Genomic DNA, 25590 nt, shown 5'->3' with positions numbered 1-25590 from the left:
AGCGTTCCATTTCCTCCTGGAGTCACTGAGGAACATAATCTGGCCCCAATTATCATTAACTGCCTGGACTCTAATTACTTGCTACTCAAAGTGTGCTCTGCGGCCAGTCAGCATCAGCATCAGCTGGAAGCTTATTAAAAATGTCCACCCGAGGACCCTTCTCAGAAGGCTTCAGGGTTGGCAGTGACCCATGTGGCCCCTCCTGCTTGTCCCAGCCACCGGTCCCTAGATCAAGCTAGACACGTGTCCCACATGGGGCCAAAATGGAATGAGGCCTCAACCTAAAGCAGCAACCTACTCCCTGCTCAGAGGCCTTGTGGCCTCAGGGGACTGTGGCAGAAGGTGGCAGTGTGAGGGGAAAGAAAGCAGATGTGCGCAGAGAAGCAGAGACCAAAGAGCTTTTGGGCCTGGGACACACAGAACAGTGACCCCAGCTCCCTCTGGCAGGCCCTGCAGCTCCTAATCCAGACTTGGAGTGCAGCCCTCACCCCTGGGTCCCCTGAGACTCACCCTGCTCCTTCCCACAGATGCCCCTTTTGGTTTCACTAGTAAGAGTGAATTTCCAGCTGTCTATTTTCTTCCTTCCATTCTTTCCTTCTTTTCTATTTATTGAGGTGAAGTTAACATAAACGTAACCATTTTCAAGTGGACAATTCAGTGGCATTCAGTGTATTCACAATGTTGTACAACCTCTATCTAGTCTTAAAACATTTTCATCATCCCCCAAAAAAACCCTGTGTGACGGTGAGTACTGTCAATTTGATTGGATTGAAGGATGCAAAGTATTGATCCTAGGTGTGTTTGTGAGGGTTTAGGCAAAGGAGATTAACATTTGAGTCAGTGGGCTGGGAAAAACAGACCCACCTTAATCTGGTGGGCACCATCTAATCAGCTTCCAGTGAATATAAAGCAGGCAGAAAAACATGAAAAGGACAGACTGGCTTAGCCTCCCAGCCTACATCTTTCTCCCATGCTGGATGCTTCCTGCTTCAAACATCAGATTCCAAGTTACTCAGTTTTTGAGTCTTGGACTGGCTTCCTTGCTCCTCAGCTTGCAGATGGCCTATTGTGGGACTCTGTCACCATGTGAGTTAATACTACTTCATAAACTCCATATATATATATATACTATTAGTTCTATCCCTCTGGAAAACCCTGACTAATGCACCTTGTCTCCATTAAGCAGTTTCTTCCCATTCCTCCTCCCTCTATCCCCTGGCAACCACCAATCTGCAAACTGTCTCTGGATTTGCCCACTCTGGCATTTCATATAAATGGAATCCTATAATATATGACCTTTTGGGTCTGGTTCCTTTCACCTGAGTTTCTATCTCTTGTGATGAAATGACCCCTAGGACAAGATAGGTGGGGTGGGGTCCCAGTTCTCACCTCGTTGTCCCCCTCCATCCCACTGCTCACGCTGAGGAGGCTCCGGGTGCTGGAGCGGTTACTCATGCTGCCTAAGGGGTAGAAACAAAATCAGACGGACTGAGGATTCTTTCAGGCTAAAATAGAGAACTCTAGCACTTATTTAGTTTTATTGACATAAATAATACACAAGCTGTAAGTATGGGACTCATCAAACTTTGGCCATCTTAAACTTTTTTTTTTTTTAGAGACAAGGTTTTGCTGGAGTGCAGTGGCACAATCACAGCTCACTTTAGCCTCAAACTCCTGGATATAAACAATCCTCCTGCCTTACCCCGCTAAGTAGGTAGGACTACAAGTGTGTGCCAACATGCCCAGCCAATTTTTTTTTTTTTTTTTTTTGATAGCAACAGGATCTCACTCTGTTGTGCAGGCTGGTCTTCAACTCTTGGACACAAACGATCCTCCTGCCTCAGCCTCCCAAAGTGCTAGAATTACAAGTGTAAGCCACTGTGTCCAGCCTTAGACCATTTTATTAGAGTTCCGTTTCTTTCAGCATAAAACAAAATTATTCACTTTTTGATGACTAACTTTGGCATTACTGCTACCATTGACTGAGGGCTTTGAAAATGTGATTGCCATTTAACCCCTATGAAAATCCTGTTTGATATTGGTGCTCCAGTTTGATGGACAAGACAGCAAAGGTGCTGACTCTCCACTCTTCAGTGGTACTTCTAAAATCTGCAAACTAAACTTGTTGCTGCAGTTTTTTTACTTAGGAATTTTAGCAAACACATATGTATCACCCATGCAGACACACCTTGCAATAAGGGGCCAGACCCTTTGACACAAAAGAAAATGCAAAGTACACACTCAAAAGTATAATTTTTTTTTTTTTCTGAGACAGAGTCTTGCTCTATTGCCCAGGCTGGAGTGCAGTGGCACAATCTTGGCTCACTGCAACCTCTGCCTCCTGGGTTCAAGGATTCTCCTGCCTCAGCCACCCAAGTAGCTGGGACTACAGGCATGTGCCATCATGCCCAGCTAATATTTGTATTTTTAGTAGAGATGGGCTTTCACCATGTTGGCCAGGCTGGTCTCAAAACTCCTGACCTCTTGATTTGCCCACCTCGGCCTCCCAAAGAGCTGGGATTACAAGTGTGAGCCACCATGTCTGGCCCTCAAAAGTACAATTTATGTTCATGGTAAGTATTGTGACTCTGTGAGTTTAGGCACTCGAGGCTTTTCAGTTGGGAATTTATCACCTGTATCATTAGAATAGCACCATCCAATAGAACTTTCGGGACATCTTTTATTGTGTGTTATCCAATATGGTAGCAAGTAGGAAACATGGCTAGTGCAACCAAGGAAATTAATTTTAAATTTTATTTAGTCATAATTAACTTAAAAATTTAAATAGCCCCATGTAGCCAGTAGCTACCATACTGGACAGCACAGCATTAGAATAAGCACATGGTGATCTAGCAGTGAAGAAGAAAGAATAAGAGTTAACCAACTAAAACAAGGAGATCTTAACTTTAATTTTCCAATATTCTCACTAACAACATAGTCAAGATCTTAGGTTTGCTGAATTTCCACTTCAGATAGCTCTTAGCCACATAACTTTATAGGTAGTAATTTTGGCTGCATTCTGGTATCAACTTTGACCTAATTAATTTAGATGTTAGTTTGAATAGAGCAGGTTAAGATTATAATTTTGAATTATTTCTTGGGGACAGATTTTTAAGTTTAAAATACTATGTCAAAATGTTTCTATAATCCAGGGGATGCAGAATTTGTTTATTAATGAACATGTGATCCTGTCCCTTTCTACTCAGTTACCCATACACAACACTGTTCAAGGACCAGGCTGTCTTTTTCTCCCTACTCTTCCCAGCCCACTCCTGTCCACAAGTCTAAAACCTCCTCAGTCTCCAAGGCTCAGGACAAATGCTATCAAAACCTTTCCACATTCCCCCTACTAAAAGTAACCCCTTGAGCCCACAGGCCCCCATCCTTCTGGGGCTAAGCCTCCCCATGCCATTCCTTAGTGTTCATCACATTCCCATACGATGAGCCATCATCTTTTTGAAGGTTATCTGCTAGCAAGAAGTAATAAAGCTGCCACAGGCACAGGCTCCATGACTCCAGAAACTCATACCCATCAGTTCCCACTGTCCCTTCTGTTGGCATTCTTAAATCTTCAACCCCAATGTTTGGCTCTAACTCTTGGCCCTGGCCCTCCTCCTCTCCAGGCTGATGACTTGCTTGCCCAAATCCCCTCTGGGCTGCACAGTTGGAAAGAGACTCTGGCCCCAGCTCCCATCATCTTCACACTTGCCAGGGAGAAGGAGGGGAGTGCCCTCCCCTTGGTAGGCTTCTATCATCAGGAGAGAAGTATCGGACAAGCATCTAACACCATGCTACTTTTGTACTTTCTCTCCTCCGTTACAAGTCTCCTAAAGACAGGCTCTGGTTCTTTTTCGTCTCTGGGTCTCTAGTATGCAGTCTAGCTCAGTATACACAGAGCTGTCCTCAGTATTTGGTGGATCAACGAGTGAGAGAAAAAAATGAATATATGAAAGTATAATATGATTCTTAAGAAACTTAGTTACACTTGAAACTACTGTCTGTTTTAAAAAAGAAAGAAAGGAAAAAGAAACTTGGGCCAGACAACCTAGGAGGTCAACAGCCTTTCTGTTATGAAACTTTTGTTTGCTTAAACATAACACTAATATCTGGGGCTTGAATTTTTAGTTATAACCAGATTTAACCTGCAACTGTTTTTCTGTGGTTTCCAAGAGATGACAGCTGCACCATAATAAAAACAGTGCTGTTTTTAGGGTGTGATTCATGGGGTTAAGGGGCAGTTGGTGGATAAGCTGGGCCATCCTCACTCTCCCTCCTTGCCATGGGAACTATTTCTATTTGGAAGGCAGTACACCCCCACAGTTGAAAGTACAGGAAGAGATGGATATGAATCCCAGACCCCCTGCTTCCTTGCCAAGAGACTTGGGGCAAGTCGCCTACCCTCTCTGCTTCATTTCCTTATCTAGAAATTCACAGCACTGTTGTATAAAATGAACCCGAAAATATGGTGACATGTTTGTCACAGGGCATGCAAAGAGTAAGCATTTGATTAGCGAAAGCAGCTCTCATTACCATCATCCATTTTAAGATGGTAGACTAACCACTAGTGACCCTCAGTCAACCTCCCTGCCCAGGATCTTGCCCCCCGCCGCACTCTAGCTTAGCCACATGACCCGCTTTGGCCACCATGGCATTAGCAAGCCTGATGCAAGCCAAAGCTTGCTAAGCACTAGCACACTGGGGCTTTTCCCTTTGGACTATTCCCTCTCCAGATCTTGCTGCCATATGAAAAGTTCAGGCTATGAATTAAAGGCCACGTGTAGAGAGGCCCTGGAGGATGACTTCCTTGGATGTTTCAGCCCAAGCAGAGCTTACAGCTGAACGCCGACTCATGAGTGACTCCAGCCGATGCCACAGAGGAGAGACGAACCACCATCCCCACCGCGTCCTGTCCAAGTTGTAGGATCAGGCATGAATAAAGGGTTGTTTTAAGCCACTACATTTTGGCATGGTTCATTTCATGGCAATAGATAGCGGAAACTGTATAACAGGGACTGGGTGCAGACTATAGCCACAAAGTAGAGTCAAATCCATTGGTCTGTCATTTAGTAACATTTTCTAACCAGATGAACCAGCCATTCCTGGGCACTAAACCACTACACAAGGGGAAAAGTAGTTTATTCTTCTCATCTCTTCACCCCAGGATAGCCCCCTAAAAACATATGCATTTGTCTTGTAAAACTTCTAGCTGTCACTCTCCTCTCCCACCCTGGGATGCATTGTCCTCACCCTGAGAGGGTTCTACCACTTCCCCTCTTCTCTTCCACAGGTGTCAGAGATAGAGATAGCCACCTGTCCCTTGCTCCTTCTGCCACCTGTGATTCCTGAGAATATGTCTCCCATTCCTGAACGTGTCAGAATTCTCAAATTGCCCCCAGTGGGCTTTGCATACAAATGATTACCCCCATTATGTCAGGGGAAGTTTTCTCCTCTGTCCAGTCTAGACTTCCTAGGCAGTCATGTAATAGACTGTGCGTCTGTTTTGACAGGTAATGATGGCAGAAACATTCACCTGAAAGAGAGAGGAGCTAGGTTCTACTCGCACCTTTCCTATTCACTGGCTCCGTGACCTTGGGCAAAATTCTCTCTCTCTCTGGGTCACAAATACCCCATCTATAAAGGATGGAGGAAAACTAGTTCAGAGGTTCTTGACCTAAGTTCATGGTGGGCAAAATTGTGTGTGTGTCATAGACCTGTGCATCTGTCTGGGAGACAGAGCCAAATTATATATATCAGATTCTCAAGGGGCTTTGTGATGCAGAAAAGATTAAGCACCCCTGGCTTAGATAACCTTCCTGCTCCAACATGCATTATGGGGTTCTCTGCCAAACATTTAAGGAGATATGAGTCCTGAAATTCAGCTACTCTCTGGCTCTAATATTGCTTTCCTAGCTGTTTTCTTAGCACTGAAATGTATGAAAGAAGAGAAACTCAATCTACGTGGCTTGTGAAGCCAGTGTGTCTAGAGTCAGCTAACACTGCCCTGGATACGGGAACAAAGCCCTCAGCTCCCGCCTGTGCATCAGCCTCTATTGTCTGTGCAATCAAACAACTATTGAAGCTTGCCAGCCAAAAGGAAGGCATTTCCTAATTAGATCCTCAACCTGCCTGTAAAGTTAGAATGTTCAAATTTGAGTCCATTATTTTATTTTTTTCTTCTTTTTATTTTACTTGAGTCCATTATTTTCTGATATGTCTGACTCTGTGCCCTTTCCTTTGCTTTATCACAGTTGCGGAAGCAGCAAAGAATAGTGGCTGAGAGTTTTGACTCTGTATCCAGACTGAGTTCAAATCCTGGCTATTCCACACTAGCTATTTAACCTAGAACAGAGCACTAAGCCTCTTGCTTCCTCCTCAGGAAACAGAGATGATAGTCCCTATTTCACAGAGCTTTGGTGAGAATTAAATTAGATAATCTATGAAGTGGCTTAGAATATAGTAAATGCTCAATAAATGTTAACTATTAGTGTTAAGTTTTGATATTTAGGAAAGGGCTAGAGTAATAATTATGCAACTGGGCTTTGTGGGATACAAAGCAAACCTCATAGGCAAACAGTTACTCTGCCTCATCTTTTATACCTCTCAAACCCAAACCAGGCCCCACTGGAGATATCTTGGGCTCTTAAGAGGATGTTTCCTAAGGCCCAAGGGCACAGGCTAGAGCCCGGCTGAGAAGACCCCACCCCTCGCACCCCCAGCTGCTCACTTGCTGTGCTGGAGGTGCTGTCTGTTTTCCAGTCTCCTCGTTTCAGCTCCGTCCTGGGGGGAAAGACGCTTTTCCTGGGGCCACTCTCATAGACTCCAAATTCCACTTTAGCAGGCAGGTGCTGTGAGTGCCGAATTGGGACCGTGATCTCCAAGTCTGGAATTGGAGGAAAGAGGGATGAGCTTCCAGATACCAGACTGTCACCTGCCAAGCTGCTCAGCAGCTTCCCTCTACCTGCCTCCCCAAGGGGAGGGGAAAAGATGACAAGACGGGGAGGGGCCCTGGGTTGGTGGCCCCCTCCCCTTCAGCACTGAAACTATACTGAATCCTGTGTGACTGTCACTGGGAGACAGAAGAGAGGGACAGAAGAATGTGAAAAAGGGACAGAGAAGCGCTTCTGCATCAGGGAGCGGAAGGAACGAGCCACGAGAGAAAGGTCTGGGCCCTCAGCCCGGCCACTGAGCAGCTGTGGAAGTCCAGCAAGTCAGCTGTCTGCTCTGAATCACTCGCCTTATGTGAGGAGGGATATGTCCATCCCTGACTGTAATCACAGGCTAACCTATGCACCAAGCACCATTCTGAGAGCTTTGGCATTTTTCCCTCATTTAATCCCCACAACACCCAAGAAGTAAATACTATTATCATCAATGCCAACAGCAACTAAGGTACAGAGAAGTGAAGCAGCATATCCTGTCAAACAGCTGGTAAGTAGCAGAGCTGGGATTTGAACCCAGGATCCGGAGACCAGGTTCTTAACCACTGCTCATATAGCCTCTCGCTCTCTGCATAAAAGATGGTGGGTGGGTGAGTGTGGCGTAGCTGGCCCGCATGGACAGTAATGACCCAGAAAGCTAATGAAAGGAAGTCCTTCAGGTCTTTGAAAGATTTTGTGACTTGCAAGGCCCACGGGTAAGACAGCTGATGCCTCTGCCGAGCAAAGCACTGACCTGGCCTCCTTACTGGCTTAGCCCTGCCCAGAGATTGTCTCTATTCCTCCCTACATTTCTAACGCTGGGTTCTAGGAGCAGAAAACAGCTGCTCTGATGAGGAGGAAAAAAGTCTAGGGGCACCAGCACCAACTTCCTCCTGAAGGCAAGATGTGCTCCTGCCTCAAGGCTCCCCTGGCTGCCTGGGACCTTCCCAAGCCCAGGGGCAGGGTCTATACAGTGGTAGCTGTATAAACTTGGGTAGAAGAGGTGTTAGCTTTGGGGACGTGTCCTTTTATCTTCTGGTACCACTTCCTCCTCCGCCTCTACCCTTGTAGGGGACAGGCGTGGCAGGAAGTTCAGAGAGTCCGGGGCAGTGGTGGCTCCACCTGCCAAAGCCAGAAATCTGGCGGGGTGAACGGATAAACCGGAACAGGATGAAGGAGCAGTTAGAGGACAGGGCACACCAAGGTCCCCAGTGAACATTCTGCACAGAGAATGTTTGGCGTGGATTGTTGGCTTGCATAGGCATGAGCCTTCCTCATCTGGAGACTCCAGTTCCAGGTGTAGTGTATGGTCCAAGTGTCCGACCAGCTTCCCAGGGTTTGTGTAATCCAGTCTTTTTCACATGCTGGGGCTCTCTCAGCTACAACCATGCCATGGAAGCACCCACACCAGCTTGGAGCCACTTGGACAGAGGACAGCCAGGGGCACTTTCACATGGGTGTCACCCACAGCATCTTAAGAGACCAAACAAGTGACAGGCTTTTTTTCTTTTTTCTTTCAGCTCTGACCTAGCTTTTTAAAAATCTTTTTTTTTTTTTGAGACGGAGTCTCACTCTATAGCCCAGATTGGAGTATAGTGGTGCAATCTTGGCTCACTGCAACCTCTGCCTCCCAGGTTCGAGCAATTCTCCTACCTCAGCCTCCCAAGTAGCTGGGACTACAGACGCATGCCACCACACCCGGCTAATTTTTGTATTTTTAGTAGAGACAGGGTTTCACTATGTTGGCCAGGCTAGTCTTGAACTCCTGACTTCATGATCCGCCCACCTTGGCCTCCCAGAGTGCTGGGATTACAGGCATGAACAACCACACCTGGCCTAAAAATCTTTTTTTTTTTTTAAGGGAGATTCCAGTCTGCTTAGTCAACTTTGAGGCAGTTTTTTAACCTGAACTAATTCTATAAAGAAGGAAAGTAAAATACACAGGAAAAAAAAATAGGGGTGTCAAAAGTTCAGAAAATCAGGTAGAACCAGTCCGAATGTTTATAAAATCCTGATATTCTTTGAATAAAGGTACAGTGCTAGGGATAATTATCATGATTATATTGCATAGTGCTTTCCCAAAGTGCATTTATATGCATTATTATAGCTCCTTTGAACTTCATGACTTCTCCATTAAGTAGGTAGGTCAGGTATAACCCTGGTGAGGAAACTGAGGCACAGAGCAGCTAAAGGAATTGCTCTGGATCATAAAGTGATTCAGTGACAAAGCAGGAATCAGAACCCGAGTTTCCTGGGACCCGGTTAGCTCCTCCATGTCCTGCCCCACAGGATACACCCAGAATACAAATATTGATTATCTTCTCTGTGAGGCCCTGGCTCTCACCAGCCCTTCTCTAATTTCCTATGCTATCAACGCTCTGTACCAGCCCAGTAAGAGCAAACAACTCCCTGGGGTTGAAGAAAAACGGTCAAGTTATTAAGAACAGTCTTAATTTTCTCAAATCTCTTTGGCATTCTAACCCAAATTAAAGATTAATATTTTTTTCCTAGGGCAAATGAAGTTCTCAAATGAATAGTCAGTCCCTGTGTTTAGAGTGGGTTACACTCTTAGAAAAGAGCCTTTATGCATAAACGTTATTCATCAACCCTAATTTTCCTACAGATCTGTGTTATAATGTGTCAATAATATATCACATTTACTCAACTATAAATGACGCCCTTTCTTTGGCAAATGCTGCCCTTGGGCCTTTGTATGCAGTACAGGGTCCAACTTCCAATTGCCTGAGGCTGTTTCTCGTGGCAGAACGATGGGTGCTCCTTCCCCAGCAGGCCTTCACCAACAACTGATGGGAGCTGGTGTATAAATGTCCCAGCTCTCTTGACCTCGGGTGGGTGTTCTCCACTGACTCCTCCCTGTCTCACTTCCCTATCTCGACCATAGTCCCTGGGATCACCTCCCACACCAGCTATTTGCTCTAAAATCCATATCAGGGGAGAAAAGTTCTAGAAATGGAAGTGGTAATGGCGGCACAACACTGTGAATGTACTTAATGCCACTAAATTGTATACTTTTTATTTTTTTGAGACAGAGTCTGGCATTGTCATCCAGGCTGGAGTGCTGTGGTGCGATCTTGGCTCACTGCAACCTCTGCCTCCTGGGTTCAAGCGATTCTCCTGCCTCAACTTCCTGAATAGTTGGGACTAGAGGTACATGTCACCACACCCAACTAATTTTTGTATTTTTGGTAGAGACAAGGTTTTGCCATATTGGCCAGGCTTGTCCCAGACTCCTGGCCTCAACTGATCCTCCCACTTCAACCTCCCAATGGCCTCCCAAAGTGCTGGGATTACAGGTGTGAGTCACCACACCCGGCTTGAATTGTACGCTTAAAAATGGTTCAAGGTTGGGTGTGGTGGCTCATGCCTGTAATCCCAGCACTTTGGGAGGCCGAGGCGGGCAGATCACAAGGTCAGGAGTTTGAGACCAGCCTGACCAACATGGTGAAACCCCGTCTCTACTAAAAGAATACAAAAATTAGCCGGGCATGGTGGCATGTGCCTGTAGTCTCAGCTACTCAGGAGGCTGAGGCAGGAGAATCGCTTGAACTGGGAGGCGGAGGTTGCAGTGAGCCGTGATCATGCCACTGCACTCCAGTCTCAGCGACAGAGCGAGACTCGGTCCCAAAAAAAAACGTGGTTCAAATGGTCAATTTTATGTTATGTATATTTTATTACAATAAAAACCACAAACAAGGAGGCTCTTGGGGCTGACAGGCAGAACCCATGTAGATTGCTTGCTGTCCCTGGTCATTCTTGTTTGGTGTCAAATTATATACAGTTTCATCTCTCAATAGTTATTACATTGATTAAAGCTCCAATATAAAAAGTACAAATATATAACACCCCTCTTCCCAAAATATCCTTGTCAGAGGGTCTGCTTCTTGGGGAGTAGGGGATAGGGGTGGAGATGGGGCAAACTAAGCCATGCTCTTTTGGAAAAATGTAGATATTGATCATTCTAATTTAGACTATAGCTACTGGTGGGTATAAATCACTTGTTCAGAGCCTGATCAGCCTTGGGTGAACCTTGCTTAATGTTCCAGAACTTGTGATTCATTCTGGATGGCCCTGCCTGAGAGGACCCCAGCTGGTGCGTGGGCCTCTGTGTAATCATGAGCACGGACACTTTAAGGGGTACTCTTATGTACCAGGCACTGTGCTAGGCACTGGTTATACTCTAACTCATCCAATGTTCCCTAATGGAGCGGGCACTTTCACTTTCACTTTCACCATTTTGCAAAGGAGGACTGAGGCTTGGGGAGGTGAAATATCTTACCCATAGTTCCCAGCTAGTGAGGGGTGAGCAGTGAGCAGGAATTTGACCCAACCTCGCTGGCCCTAGAGTCCATCCCCTCTACTCCTCTGCGTGTGCGTCTATCTTGCTTCAGTACCTCCAGTGGCACCAGGTGGAGCCTAGGTGAGTGGTCAGGATGTGAAGAGACCCAGAAGGCTCAGGTCTCGAGTCCAGACTACTGAGCACATGTGACTCCAACACTAGGACTCTTGGACCTTCAAACACTGGGTGTGCCACCAAATCACAGGTTTCTTGATGCTGTGATTTCTCCTTTCTCTTCCTCTCAACCAGAGGGACAGACAAGTGTGAACTCAGGTACTGGTAGCATAAATTTAAGATCTAGACACCCAAGCAGAAGTCATAGGATGACCTCTCTGACCTTCTGCGATGGTTAAAACCTTGTAACCCCTCTTCTTCCAAGATCATTGACATTCACTAGGTTAGTACTACCTGCAAAACACTGTGTTAGGCATGGTGGAACAGACCCTAGTAGGGAAAGCCAGACCTGTGTGAATACAAAGATAACTGACTCATTAGGCTACCAGATGGTAAAGCTAGTGTCTCATAGGTCTCTGTATTTGGCAGCATGCCTGGTGCTTGTTAAGTGTGGAATGAATGAGTGGTGTCACCAAACAGTTTCCTGAAGCCAACCATTCCAACAAAGCCTTCTGGAGCTCCATCACATACCGTGCTGCACCCTGGGGACTCCGGGGAGCACACAGCAGACATGTTTCTGTCCATGTGGAGTTTCTAGTAGGAGGGAGATGGGGTGTTGGACCATAACCATGAGAACAGAAACCAAAGATTATTCCAGTCTGTGATAAGTGAAAAGAGAGGACGCCAGGGAACTGGAAGTGAGTAGTGGAGGGCTCCTCTGGAGAGAATGGCAGAGAAGGCCTCTGATGAGGAGATGCTACATTGAACTCTGAAGGGAGAAAAAGGACCAGAAGGTGAAGATGTGGGGAAGGCAGGGGAATGGCAAGTGCACAGGCCCTGAGGGAGAAATGCTCTTGGCTGGTTAGAGCAATAAGAAGGAGTCCTGGGACTGGAGCACAGGGTTTGGGGGAGAACGGAGGATGGACTCAGGAGTCAGATCACATGGGCCTTGTAGGCTGTGAGTAGGAATATGATTTGTGGGATAGGAGCCCCTGGAAGGCTTTGATCAAGGGCGGGGCATTACCTGATTTTAAACACTTTTAAACATCATTGGCTACAATGGGTTAACTTGTAGAAAGGCAAGAGTGAACATGGGAAAATGACTGAGTGGCTACTCCCCTACTCTAGGCAAGGGATGGTGTGGCTTGTCTGCAGCAGTGACATGGGAAACGGTCAGAAATGACCAGATTTAGGATGAGCTTTGGAAGCAGAACATCTCTGGACTGCCAATGGCTTGGATAAAGGAATGAGGTGATATCAACCAGAGACAGAAAAAGGGAAGTGCCAGATGAATGGAAGGGGTGGTACGTCCCACATATGCTTGAATGAGGAAGGAATACCATGGTCTAGAGTGGTCCAGGAAAGCATCACTGAGAAGGGGCTGCCATGGCTGGGTCTTGCATCCCAGTAGTTTTCATACAGGTGAGAAGGAAGAGGCATGGCATGAGCAAGGGGCCCACGGCAGGACAGAATATCCTGTTTGGAGATCAGGGTGTTACCAGCCCAACCACGTTCATGGGAAGTCGGGCTGTTGATGGCAGCTGGAGAGAGACTTTGGAAGTTGTGCACAAAGAGGGCTAGATTTCTACTTGGTTCTTCATGTAATAGGGCTCCACTCAAGATCTGAGTGCCTCTGAAAGACTTCTCCTTCATGTTCCTCTTGCTATAAGGCTGGCCAGGGTTAATCTCAGAGGCCCACCATGCCAGAGGCCCTCTGTGAGAAGGTGCATTGTGGGTAAACATCAACTCTTTGCTCAGGGGTGGTGGTACCACATGGCTGGCACAGGGGGATAGGCTTAAGGGGAGCAGGGGTGCCCAGTCCATAGTATGCACCACTGGAATTTGTGGCCCTGCTATTGCACCGTGGGAGCTCTGCTATTCCTGGGGTCTGGGCTTCTGAAGCAGTGTATGGTGCAGATGCAGATGATGCCACTGCTCACCAGAATCAGAAAAAACACACTGTGTAAATGGAATTTTCTCCTTTCTCTGCTTAGAAAACATACGTCCTCCTAATTATCAAGGGGAGAGTCAGGTGCTTGCAGAGGAAGTATCACCATCCTCTTTGAGTGAAAAGGAGGAAAGGATGCAGAGTTGTATGTCTTGTATACCAGGTACCAGATTGTTTATAGAATAAATAAGATATAATCATTGTCTAAAAGGCCTTTACAGTCTAGCGGGGGACCCAGATGTGTAAACAGCGCGATGAGTGCTGGGCAAGTGGTCTGCCCACTCAGGCCACAGTCAAAAGGAGAGTCGAGACAATAGATGACAGCAATGTCCCACACAATGCAGCGCCCTGGTAAGCCACGTACCTGTCTGCTTTCCAGATTTTTGCTTCTCTCTCTGTCTTCGGGTGATGCTGTCTCTTAGCCGTTTAAGATTTTCCTGGAAAAGAATTTGGTTTATTTTTTAAGTGTACAGTGGAATGATACCCTCTGGACATGAGAGTTTCTGATGGTGCGCTGTTTGCAGGGTATATCACATTGCAGTCACATTTACAATATGCAAATGAGGCTCAGCACATTCAGTCAGCCTCTGGAAATCCAAGTACTCATAGAATCTGTGCCTGAAGAGAAGACAACTCTTCCACAAGAGTTTTTCCTCCCATCTAGTTCCCAGCTCTGTTCTATATGGCCCCTCTCCTGTATGCCTCTTAGCTGAGCTCATAAACACTCCACAGGTATTCCTGTCTCTGAGACTGTATTCTCACATCATTCCCCTGACTTTCAGGGATGCTGGTTCCTCTCCATGAGTCTGTTCCAGGCCTGGATCAAGTCTCACCTTCTCCCTGCAGCCTCCCCAGATGCTCCGGTCCTTAGCGACTGTCCACGCTAGTCATGCAGCACGTGGGCTGCGCTGCCTCACCATGTGTGCACACTCTTGCGGTGAGCTCTCCAACATCAAGAAACCAGGTCTTGTACCTTTCTGTAATCCTGCCATCTGGTCCATTGTAATCACTCAATAAATGTTGAATAGATATGTGAGGGTCAAGATTGTTTCTCTTTTAGTCGAAACAATAACCCTGGAGTTAAGTGCCTGAGCATTCTAGGGAAAATGCCTCAGGGAAGATGTCCAGACAATCTGGCTGGAGCAGAAGGTTCATGTGGGGGAGTTGCAGGAGGCCAAACTGGAAACAAGGGCTGGCCTGCAGCTGCAAGCTGAAGAGACTGAGCTTTGTCCAGGAGGCAGCAGGGAAACACTGAACGTTGTGACCTTGTCATGGTTTTAAGGTTCTAGTCAACTAGAGAAGAAAGAACAAAGGCCAGCCGACCTTCCTGGAGACTACAGAGTGTGCCAGATGCAGGTGACAGAAGCTGACACGAGGATGTGGCTGGGGGAATGGAGAGACAGGAGCAGATGCAAGAGGATGAATGTCACAGAGCAGGACCCAGCAGGACACGCCACTGGCTGGGTGTGCGGAATCACAGGAGAAGGCCAAAGAGACTCTGAGTCTCATCCGTGTCTCCAGGAGAAGATGGTGCGATGAGCACAGAGAGGGTGTTGGGAAAGGGAAGCGGCCTTGAGGGATGGTCTGTTGTTAGACATGCAGCGAGCACAGCCTCATCCATGTTGACAATGCCCAGCTTCACCTGCTCCTGGAGGGTGATAAGCTGCTGCTGGCCTGGGGCACCTCAGGAGGACACAGCCAACTGGTGGCTGGAAGCGCGGGACTGCACAGAGAGGGAGCTGAAGGAAACCTTCAGTGTCCACCTGTGAGAGGGTGATGTAAAGGAGACAGAGGAGTGGACAGAGGCAGAGGAAAAGGAAGATGAGGCCTCCACCCAGGAGTGTCTCCACACCACTAGCCCTTGGATGGGAGATACTCAGGAAGTGCCCGGAGACTAGCAATGTGAGCCCCCAGGGGCTAGGATTCTCTGCCAATTGAATATGGACCCCAGTTGTCTGCTATACCCAAGAGTTCTGGGCCAGTTCATGGGAAAGGAAGAGGTCTCTTGGACATAAACGTAGAAAGCTAACATTCATTACGTATTTACTATGTGCCAGGTGTGCTGCTTACCGTGGCTTACATCACACCTAGTCCTCCCCCTTCACATTTCAGAGGTGGAAAAACAGAGGCACAGCAAGGTCAAGGTCATCCAGCCACAAGTGGCAGAACAAAGATGTAAATTCAGGCTTCTGGCTGCGAACCTCTGGCTGTTCTTAATTACTGTGCCACGTGGTTGCACAACTCGGCAAGGAGATAAAAAACATTGTTTAGCCAGGGCCAGCCTTTCCTCAGCAGGACTGCAGCCTCCCTGGGGCTCCTGAGTGAAGAGCGCCCATGATTCCTGCATTCGGCTCTCTAGGGTGCCCTCCCACCCTTCAGACCCCCACAGGGAGGGAGGCAGCTGGCAGAGTGGGTGCCCCTGTCTTAAGGAGCACTAAGAAGGCAAAAAGTGTAGTGAAAGGAGCACAGGCTCTGGGCTGAGAAAGGGGGGGTTTGAACCTTGACTGCCTCTTCGCCTCTCTGAGCCTCAGTTTTCTGTGGAACAGGAGGAACAATACTTATTTCACATCCGTCTATGAGTGAAAGAGACCAGTTCTATTCAACGCTGAGCACAATGCCTAATGTAGCGCTGTCAGAGCTCAGCAAATGCTGCCTGATGACACACTTCCCTGCTCTTTACCACTAATCCTCTCCCAGAAGGCGGCCTCCCATCTCAGCCCTGGAGGAATGCTGCTTACTCTCCACCTCGAAAGCTGGTATGTCAGCTAGCGTAAGAACAGAGGTTAGAATACACGCCACCAGGGTCTGCAGCCACACCACCCTGAACATGCCCAATCCCGTCTGATCTCTGAGGGTAAGCAGGGTTGAGCCTGGCTAGTACGCTGAAGGAAGCAGCCTGGGGAGGTGGAGACAAAAGGCAACAGTTCCAGCCCTAACTTGGCCCCTTACTAGGAAAGTTGTCTTGGACGTGTCTCCTAACCCCCTGAGCTCCAATTTCTCCTTTTTAATACAAAGGCATCGATGCACTAGGAATGAGCTTCCTAAGGTTGAGTTCGAGTTCTTTTTATTGTTTTTAATTATACATACTGTATACTTATGGTACAGGTATGGAGTTGTATATTCTCATAAAAGCTTCAAACTATACAGGTAGAGCTAGAGCGAGAGTCTCCTCTCACACCCGAGTCCTCCAATCCCAGTCTTCTCCCGAGAGGTGGCCCCTGGAATGGGCCTGAGGCAGCAGTTTCCAGGTATTTGTCCTTGCATTGATATACATGTCCAGAGAAATACAGTTTGTGTGTGGACGTGTCTGAGTTGTTTTAATTTGCGTGGTTTTGTATCTGCAACTTGTTTTGTTCATTTAATCATATTTCTTGGGAGCTTTCCACGTTCTCTTTGAGTGCTAAAGTGTGATAGTTGTGAGGGTATTTGGCAGTAGGAATAGAAAGAGGGACTCTAAAAAGAAAAAAGCTGGAAAGCAGAAGCAGGGAGCCAATGCAGAGAGACAGCAGCAGAGTTAGGGTTTGTAGTTGAGCCTTTGTTCCTGATCTCAAGCCTCATGGCACCTGGAAAAGCCATCCAGCTCTCAGCCTGGGAGCCATGTGGTTACAGACCAAGGTGACACTCACACGCACTCGCTGGTTTACAATCAAACTCAAACGTTCGCAGGCCCAGCCATGGGTGTCCAGGTACGGCAATACACAAGCAGCCAAGGCCCAGCCTTCCTCCACTGTCGAACAGGGAAATAGACACGGAACAAATCCCATACGAAGCCAGTTACCTGCTGGAAACGAAAGGACTCCGATCGTTTCTTCTGGTTGAGCTGCCACTCTTTGAAGTGGAGCACAGCCTCATCCACGTTGACAATGCCCAGTTTCACCTGCTCCTGGAGGGTGATAAGCTGCCGCTGGCCTGGCGTTTTCATCCCCGCAAAAGGGTCATATATACTCGACTGGGGTCTGTCCCTCCACGGTCTGACGGGCGCCTCTGGAAAGGATGGCAAAACTCAGCCTGACAGCTCCCCCACTGGGACCACTCACCAGAGGCATGGGGTTAATGAGGCTGGTCACAGGCTCAAGAGGACTTGTCTCAAAAGAACAATTACATGTGGCCAAGGAGGGGGAGATACAACATAAAATCAGGGGAGAAGAAAGCAGCTTATAATTTCAAAGCTTATCACACTAAAGAAGACAGGGCTGCAACATTTAAGGGAGGTGTGAAATCTGCTGAATTTCCCAAGTCTTAATTATTATTATTATTTTTACAGGCTTAATTCATTTCATTTTTCATATATAAAAACCCTAAGTTGTAGACACAGCTGGAACCTGGGTCTTCTGCTCAGAGACTCTGGTGTGAGTCTTGAGAGATGGTCAGTGAATTTCTGGTAGGGAGACTTGGTGAATACAGTCTCTTTCCAGAGGTCAGGGGTCAAGTTCATAGGTGGCCCAGGTTCAAAGGTGGCCTAGGTTCACAGGTGGCCCAGGGTGGCAGTGCAGCCCCTGGCCAAGGTATAGCAGCCATCATCAGCAGCTTCTTGGGCACAGAGGCCAAGATGATGCTAGTGCCCCTGGGGGCAGGGATGAGGCACACCAGCACAGAGTCAGCAGCCTGTCACCTTGCAAGGGCTGGTGTGGGGCTTGCTGATCTTGTTCCCCCTGTAAACTCTCTGTGCAGGCCCAGTGAGAGCTTGGCCAGGATGATGGCCCCTTGGATGGCAGTGGCTCCCTCCTTGGAGTACTTAATACCCAGATGACAAGGCCACTGTCGCCCTCCATGGGAGCAAACATCTTGAACCTGGTGTAATGACCAGCCTGGGTCAGCTTCTGTAGCAGCATAATCTTCAGAACCCCATTTCTGAGAGATGACCCCAGGAAAAGGTCAATGATCTCAGTTCAGACTCCCTGATGGGCAGAGAGAACAGAGATCTCCCAGGACTTGCTCTTCATGTCCTTGGCTAGGTGGTCTAGCTTAGTGATAGGCATCCACTCCTTGTTCTCAGCCTTCCCTCCATGAGCTCCAGAGCCTTGGCCCCAGCCACAGCCACAACCTCAGCCTGAATGTCGCTGCCAAAGCCTCCAGGGAAGCCATCACAGCCTCCCATTCCAGGGCCCCCAGGACCTCCCACTGCATCAGCATCATTCACAATTTGGTGTATTCTTGGAGAAGCAGTCAAGCCTTAATTATTGAGAAGCCTTAGACAGCATTTCTCAACCTCAGCACTATTGACATTTGGGGCCAGATAATTCCTTATGGTGTGGGTGCATCCAGTGCACTGTAGGATGTTCAGCAGCATCCCTGGCTTCTACCCATTAAATGCTAGCAGCACCCCCTTCTTTAGTTGTGACAACTAAACATTTCCCCTATATTGCCAAATATTCTTTAGGGAGGGGGAGCAAAATCACTTCCAGTTGAGAACCACTGTTTTAGACTTAAATCCACACCCAGAAGAGAATATACTGGAAGAGTTTAGCCAGGATGCTTCTCTTAGCCCCACTCTCATCCCTCACTGTCTCTAAGCAGCATGGGGCACAATGATTGTGGACTGATGGTCATGAAATGCCCCAGGAGACTGGAACACCAATGGAATCAGGACCCAGCCCAACAGCACCAGGTATAAAGTAGGTGCTGGCTTCCGGCTGGCTACCCTTGGGTTGTTCCTGTGCCAATCTCTCTCCCACATTACAGATTCACAGTTCTCTGCTTTGGAGCTTCCAGAGAAATATGAAGCCAACTCTCATCTCTCTCCAGGCCATGAATCCAGTTCTGCGGGGAATGAGCTACTAGCAGCGACCATGGGGCTATTGAGGCATCTTGGCATATCACTAAATTCATATGAGGCTACTTGAATCTAAATTTCTCCAGCAGGACCTCATTTGGGCATTGTGATTCAGGGATGTAACAAGAAGAAAAAAGAGAAATGGCTTCACCAGTGAGTATTGAAAAAGCCTCAAAGACATTTATCTAGCATGCTGCCCAACCATTCACTTACCTGTCCACACACACTCACACATCCTTCTCCCAGGTCTGCCCTTTTTTTTTTTTTTTTGAGACGGAGTCTTGCTCTGTTACCAGGCTGGAGTGCAGTGGTTCAATCTCGGCTCACTGCAACCTCCGACTCCCGGGTTCAAGCGATTCACCTCCCTCAGTCTCCTTAGTAGCTGGGATTACAGGCATGCGCCACCATGCCCAGCTAATTTTTGTATTTTTAGTAGAGATGGGGTTTCACCATGTTGGCCAGAGTGGTCTCGAACTCCAGACCTTGTGATCCACCTGTCTTGGCCTCCCAAAGTGCTGGGATTACAGGCATGAGTCACCAACCCCAACTGCCCTTTTCAAGGCTCTCTAATGGTGTTGGGAGATGCAGTGGAGGAAAAAACAAAATGTACAAGCCAACCAGTTCCTGTCTCCCACTACCAGAGCCCTTGGAGGATGCCTTCAAATGCTTAGATGGTGTCACCGCTACCTTTCAAAAGAATCCTCAGTGGAATAATACTGAGTGTTTCTGTTTAGCACAAAAAAATTAATCAAGAAAAGACAAAAGAGCACTTAGCTCCTCAAACTGAAAAATAAGACTTCCAAGTTGTTCCCCAATGGCAAGCAAAATACCTTTTAAATAAAAGTTGAATCAAAGTATAGTCTAACTAGTATAGATAAGGTAAGTAAATAGCCCAGAAAGGCTGTATTATTAGGTAAAGAGTGGGTGCTGGGCCACCTACTTTCATCCTGTTGGCATCAATCTCCATGTTTAGATTGTACTTTTATGTGCCATACGGATACCTTCCACTAGATTAAGGTCATTTGTATGACCAATTTGTACAACATTGTAGAGGACCCTGATCTCCTCCTCTCCCCATTTACCATCAGTACAAGACTCTCAGACAGCGCCACCCTAAGGTATCTTTGGATCTCTCTATTTATTTATTTAATTTTTTTTGTTTGTTTGTTTTCTTGAGACGGAATCTCACTTTGTCACCCAGGCTGGAGTGCAGTGGCTCAGACTCAGCTCACTGCAACCTCCCTCTCCCAGGTTCAAGCGATTCTCCTGCCTCAGCCTCCTGCGTAGCTGGGACTACAGGCACCTGCCACCACGCCCGGCTAATTTTTGTGTTTTAGTAGAGACGAGGTTTCACCATATTGGCCAGGTTGGTCTCGAAATCCTGACCTTGTGATCTGCCTGCCTCGGCCTCCCAAAGTGCTGGGATCACAGGCATGAGCCACCACACTCGATCTATTTATTTAATTTTAGAGACGGGGTCTCACTATGTTGCCCAGGTTGGTCTCAAACTCTTGGCCTCAAGTGATTCACCCACCTCAGCCTCCCAAAGCACTGAGATTACAGGTATGAGCCACGGTGCCTGGCCTAGATCCCTCTATTTTTCAGTGCCACAGAGCTGTTGTTGCACTTGGAAATCACTAACCTACGAATACTTCTACCACCCAAAAGTTCAGTTCATATAACATCTGGCTTACCTTTCCTGATGCTCTCTGAGGAAACATAGAAATTCCCAGGTCGCTCTTGACTTTTTTCTGCAAAAACTATGAGATAAAGAATATTCTGATTACCGAAAAACTATCAAAATCTAGTATAAAATAATAGTAATAATGAATCCATACCTAGGACCACCGTATGTGGTTTTGTAAATCAAAATTGCAGAAAGAGGCAATTAGTGAGAAGGACTAGGAATTGTCAAGTAATGGCAGACTAAACAGATACAATCTCAAAACTAGAAAGACAAAGCCAGCCAGAGGACATGATCAGAATTTACAAGCTCATTAAAGAAAACAGTAATGGGAGCGAGGACATGTGCCTGGACCCCTGAACACCTGAAGCTAGCCATGGAAAACCTTGAAATTTGAGAATAAAAGGAAGTCCCACTTAAAATGCCAACTAGTGCCATAAGACAGAACTCTAAGCAGTAGAATAGTATAATAAGTGCACAGCTCCAAAGCGATTAAGATGAAGTCATTTATGAGGCATAGATTCTTGAAGGCTAGGCGAGAAAACTGGGACATGACAAATGCTCACTTAGTGATAAGATGGCATGGTGACGCTGGCTCCCTGGGCTCTGAAAGAGGCCCCCTGAATCCAAATGCTAGGTCTGTGGCTTGTGAACCATATGATCTTGGACAAGTGGCTTGACCTCACCCTGTCCCTGTTTCTTATCTGTAGAAAGGGGATGATAATAGTTCTTTCACTGGATTGTAATGAGTATTAAATAAGTTAATACATGGAAAGTACTTAGAACAGTGCCTGGCCCATGTAAACACTCAGTGTTAGATTTCATTATCATTATTCACATCTGAACTTTGAGACTGTTGCCAATAGTCAGCAATACCTTGGCATGCTAGTTAACCCAAGTGATGTCTCTAAATGCTTTACTGTTTATAAAGTACTTCCTTCTGTATTATTTCATCTGACCCTCACAATAAGGCTATGGCGGAGTATTAGTATATATTATTAGGACATGTATTAATGTATACGTGTAACATTATAATATCCATTTTACAGATGAGGAAACTAAAGCTTAAAAGGATAAAATGGCCCCGGGCATGGTGGCTCACACCTATAATCCCAGCATTTTGGGAGGCTGAGGCAGGAGGATTGCTTGAGCATGGGAGTTCAAGACCAGCCTGGACAACACAGCAAGACCCTGTCTCAAAAAAAAAAAAAAAAGGTGAAATGACTTACCTAATGTCCTATGCTGTACAACTGGAAAATGCAGGAGCTGAGAGATGAACCCAGGTGTTCTGGCGTCCAAGCCTTTGCCCCTTTTGTTATGTCCTGCCTCTCTCCTCACCTTTGCTTCTCCACAGTTTCCTAGCAAGCCCAACAGGGCTCTTGGAGAATCATCTGTACCCCTGTCCAAGCACCTCCCTACAATGAGCCATGCCATCAATACTGTTCCCTACTCCCTCCGCTATTTAGGAATTACCAGCATATATTTGTACGCTTCTTAGATGGAGTCACCTCAGAAGCAGAACCCGAGACAAGGATTCAAGTGCAAGCAGTCTGTTTGAGAGGTGACAGAGGTCAGCCGGGAAGTGGATGGTGCAATAAATGGTGGGTAATCAAGCAAGTTACACTGTAGGCAACTTTGGAATCCCTAGAAAGCAATGTAGAATGCACAACTAAGAATTCTCCCACCGGAGAGGCAAGTAAGCTGGGGCATGCATCCACACCTCCTGTCAGGCACTGGTTGAAGGCAGCGACTCTGTGTGTTAATTCTCCAGTGCTTTCAGCCTGTCCTGTAAGAGGGCAGAGAAAGCTCCAGGTGCTAGAGGAAGCCCTTGGGCTGAAAGACACAGGTGCTGACAGGTAGGGTCCAGCCAGTGAGCACAGAAATGTAAAGGGCTAGGGGAACATGGGCAGGGAACCAACAGTGTCTGCTGCTCATGCCAAGGAGATGATACCCAAGGAGACTGCAGGCCACAAGCAGTCACAGCACCTGGCTGTACATAGTATCTCACAACTGTATTCCTACCCAGTTCAGGGTTGCTGGATTTTGCAAAACAAAAGCAAAACAAAAATGTGTGTGCTATTTGGGACATACACTAAAAACGCATTTGCTATTTATCTGAAATTCAAAGTTAACTGGGCATCCTGTATTTTATCTGGCAACCCCAACCAACTACCTAGGGCTCTGGGTGAATGCTACCTTCCCCAATTTATAGTTCCCTTTTGCCACACCCCTCAATAACATGATGATACCATTGAAAAACAGAATATAGTTCAGGGGCACAGATCTGGCAATTCTTTTTTTTTTTCTTTTTTCAGACAGGGTCTTGCTCTGTCGCCCAGGCTGAAGTGCAGTGGTGCAATCTCAGCTCACTGCAACCTATACCTCCCAGGCTCAAGCAATGCTTCCACCTCAGCCTCCTGAGTAGCTGGGACTACAGGTGTGTGCCACCACACCTAGCTAATTTTTTGTATTTTTTGTAGAGACAGAGTTTTGTCATGCTGCTTAGGACAGTCCTGAACTCCCAGGTTCAAGTCATCTACTGCCTCAGCCTCCCAAAGTGTTGGCATTACGGGCATGAGCCACCCCTCCTGGCCTATTTCTAATACTCCTAAAGTACTTGTAACCACATTATTGCAACCAAGTCCAAAAAATAGTGAAACCAACAATTCCATCAGTATCTAAAGTCCCAGGGACAATTATGAAGAAGTCAAAACCCAATTTTTAATAACATGGGTAGATGTTCAGCCTAGCATAGTAACTAAAAGCCAGGACTGTGAAGTCAGATTCTCTGAGTTCAACTCTTGGCTCTGCTATGTTCTGGTTGAGTGACCTCTGTAAAGCCTCTATTTCCTCATCTGTAAAATGAGATAATGATGGTCCTTACCTAATAGGTTATTGTTAAGATTAAATGGTGTGTTCCAGATAGAGCATTCTTGATAGCTTTCAATAAATGTTAGCTGTCCAAAATTAATAATATCAAGAATGGTTTCAGGAGATAAAAATTTATCAGGATTCTTGTTTACCTGCCTTTGCAACTGTGCATAAATACTTCCTGGAAGGCCAGCACTGACTCTGGTCATTGCTCCTATTCTAGCTCCATAATCTGTCCCAAGATATGACCCTGTCTACTAGGGCTGGTTGAAGACCATTTAGAAGGGGATAGTCTCTGAGCAATGGTTCAAAAAGCCAGATCATCCAGGAAATCCCTGTTGAGAAGCTCCAAAGACCCTGCTGGGCATCATTCCCTGCCACACTTGCCTTTAGAAATATATGGTTCATTGTCAGGCAGCTGGTGAGCACCAGGAGCAGTGGTCTCCGGTCTGGGTACTGGGACAGGGGGCCTGCTGGCCAGGTCCACGGAAAAGGCCTCATCTTCATCCACTGTGTAATAAACATCTTCTTCCTGATCAAGATGGCATAGATCTCTCTCCAGATTGGTCATTCCCATGCTGTTGCCTAGAAACACAGAGAAAGGTGACTGAAAACAGTGGCCAAACAAACTGGGGGTTTGCCAGTCACAAAAGCAGAGTGAGGGACCCTACCTTGTTTTCTCAGTGCTGCCCTCTGCCACGTACTTTCCCCAGTATCGCTTCCTGTACCATCTACTCAGAACACCATGCAAAGCAACTGAGAAAACACTTATGCCACCTTCATTGACACCCAGCGATGCAGTGCAAGGATGAGCACAAGGCTTTATTATCTCTGTTTTACTCCTGGGATTCAGTTATTCATCCCATTAGAACTAAGGAAAGTCCTAGATAAGACTAACTGTCAAAGCCCTAGTTAAGAAAGGTGGGGCGTTCACTGCCAACTGTCCAATAAAAATGATGCTTCTTATCCAGGGCTTGAAACAGACTGCCCAGGACTCTCCTCTCAGGAAAACCTCTCATTCTAGAGTACGGGTCAGAACACATTTTTTAAAGATCCAAATAGTAAATATTTCAACCTTTGAGGCCGTAAAGTCTGTTGCAGGTACTCAACTCTGCCCCTGTGACATGAAAGCAGCCATAAACAATACTAAATAAATGGTCATGTTGTGTTCCAACAAAACTTTATTTACAAGACAGTCAGCTGGCCGGGCTGTGGTTTATCTACCACTGCTTTAGAGTTTTTTCCTTCTTCTCCACTGTGAAAACTACTTTTGTCCCCTTGAGTCCCATCCTCTTAGCACTCTGCTTTCTATATCTACTTGATTAACGGACCCCACCATACATTGTAAACGATTGGACAGGGTTAAAGAATGACTCATGCAATTTAACGCCCTCTATCTTTGAAATCTTCAATAATAAAAAGAACAATAATAAATCTTTACCAACTGCTTGTTATATGCATGGTGGTGCTCTGAGACCTAATGTATATTAACTCATTTAATTATCACAATATTTATCTCATTTTACAATGGAGGAAACTGGGCCCCAGAGGAGCTGAGTAACTTGCCTAAGGTGTTCCAGCTAACTGGATGGGACAATTGAGAACAGATCAGAGTTCACATTCCTAGCCACTAAATAACACAGCCTCAACTTAGTAATCCTTGTTTATATTCCCCTCCTTTACCAGCAAGTAGAGTCTCCTGAAGGCATTCATCAGAGCTTATTTTTCTTTTTCTCTCCAGCCCCAACATCCAGAACAGTGCTTTGCACATAGTAAGTACTCAATAAATTTTGGTCAAATAAAAGCAAAGTATGTATTTCAAAAGAGGTCTTGCTAAAGGTAACTTGTTTACCCAAATAAGTGGCTCCACTAGTTGGAACTCCTGGACCACCTCTAAAGGACTGATGGGGGAGCTCAAGGTAGAGA

General features: G+C 46.5%; 1 protein-coding gene across 2 annotated transcripts in view; it reads right to left on the bottom strand.

The window, feature by feature from the left end:
- The window catches only part of PIK3AP1 (phosphoinositide-3-kinase adaptor protein 1), a 138733-nt gene that overhangs the window by 11949 nt on the left and 101194 nt on the right, over positions 1-25590 (bottom strand). For both annotated transcript variants that reach the window (XM_021672918.2, XM_021672919.2), the window contains 6 exons: positions 24052-24249; positions 20804-20869; positions 17115-17320; positions 13701-13773; positions 6725-6880; positions 1390-1460 (listed from right to left, as the gene is read on the bottom strand). In XM_021672918.2, coding sequence (XP_021528593.2) covers positions 1390-1460; positions 6725-6880; positions 13701-13773; positions 17115-17320; positions 20804-20869; positions 24052-24249 — 770 coding nt within the window. The remainder of the gene's footprint in view (positions 1-1389; positions 1461-6724; positions 6881-13700; positions 13774-17114; positions 17321-20803; positions 20870-24051; positions 24250-25590) is intronic.

This window comes from Aotus nancymaae, unplaced genomic scaffold (genome assembly GCF_030222135.1).
Source record: "Aotus nancymaae isolate 86718 unplaced genomic scaffold, 86718_ANA_hifiasm-v0.15.2.pri h1tg000010l, whole genome shotgun sequence".
NCBI classification, from domain to species: domain Eukaryota; kingdom Metazoa; phylum Chordata; class Mammalia; order Primates; family Aotidae; genus Aotus; species Aotus nancymaae.
Note: the sequence above shows the minus strand (reverse complement) of the source record. Positions and strands in the feature narration are given on the sequence as shown.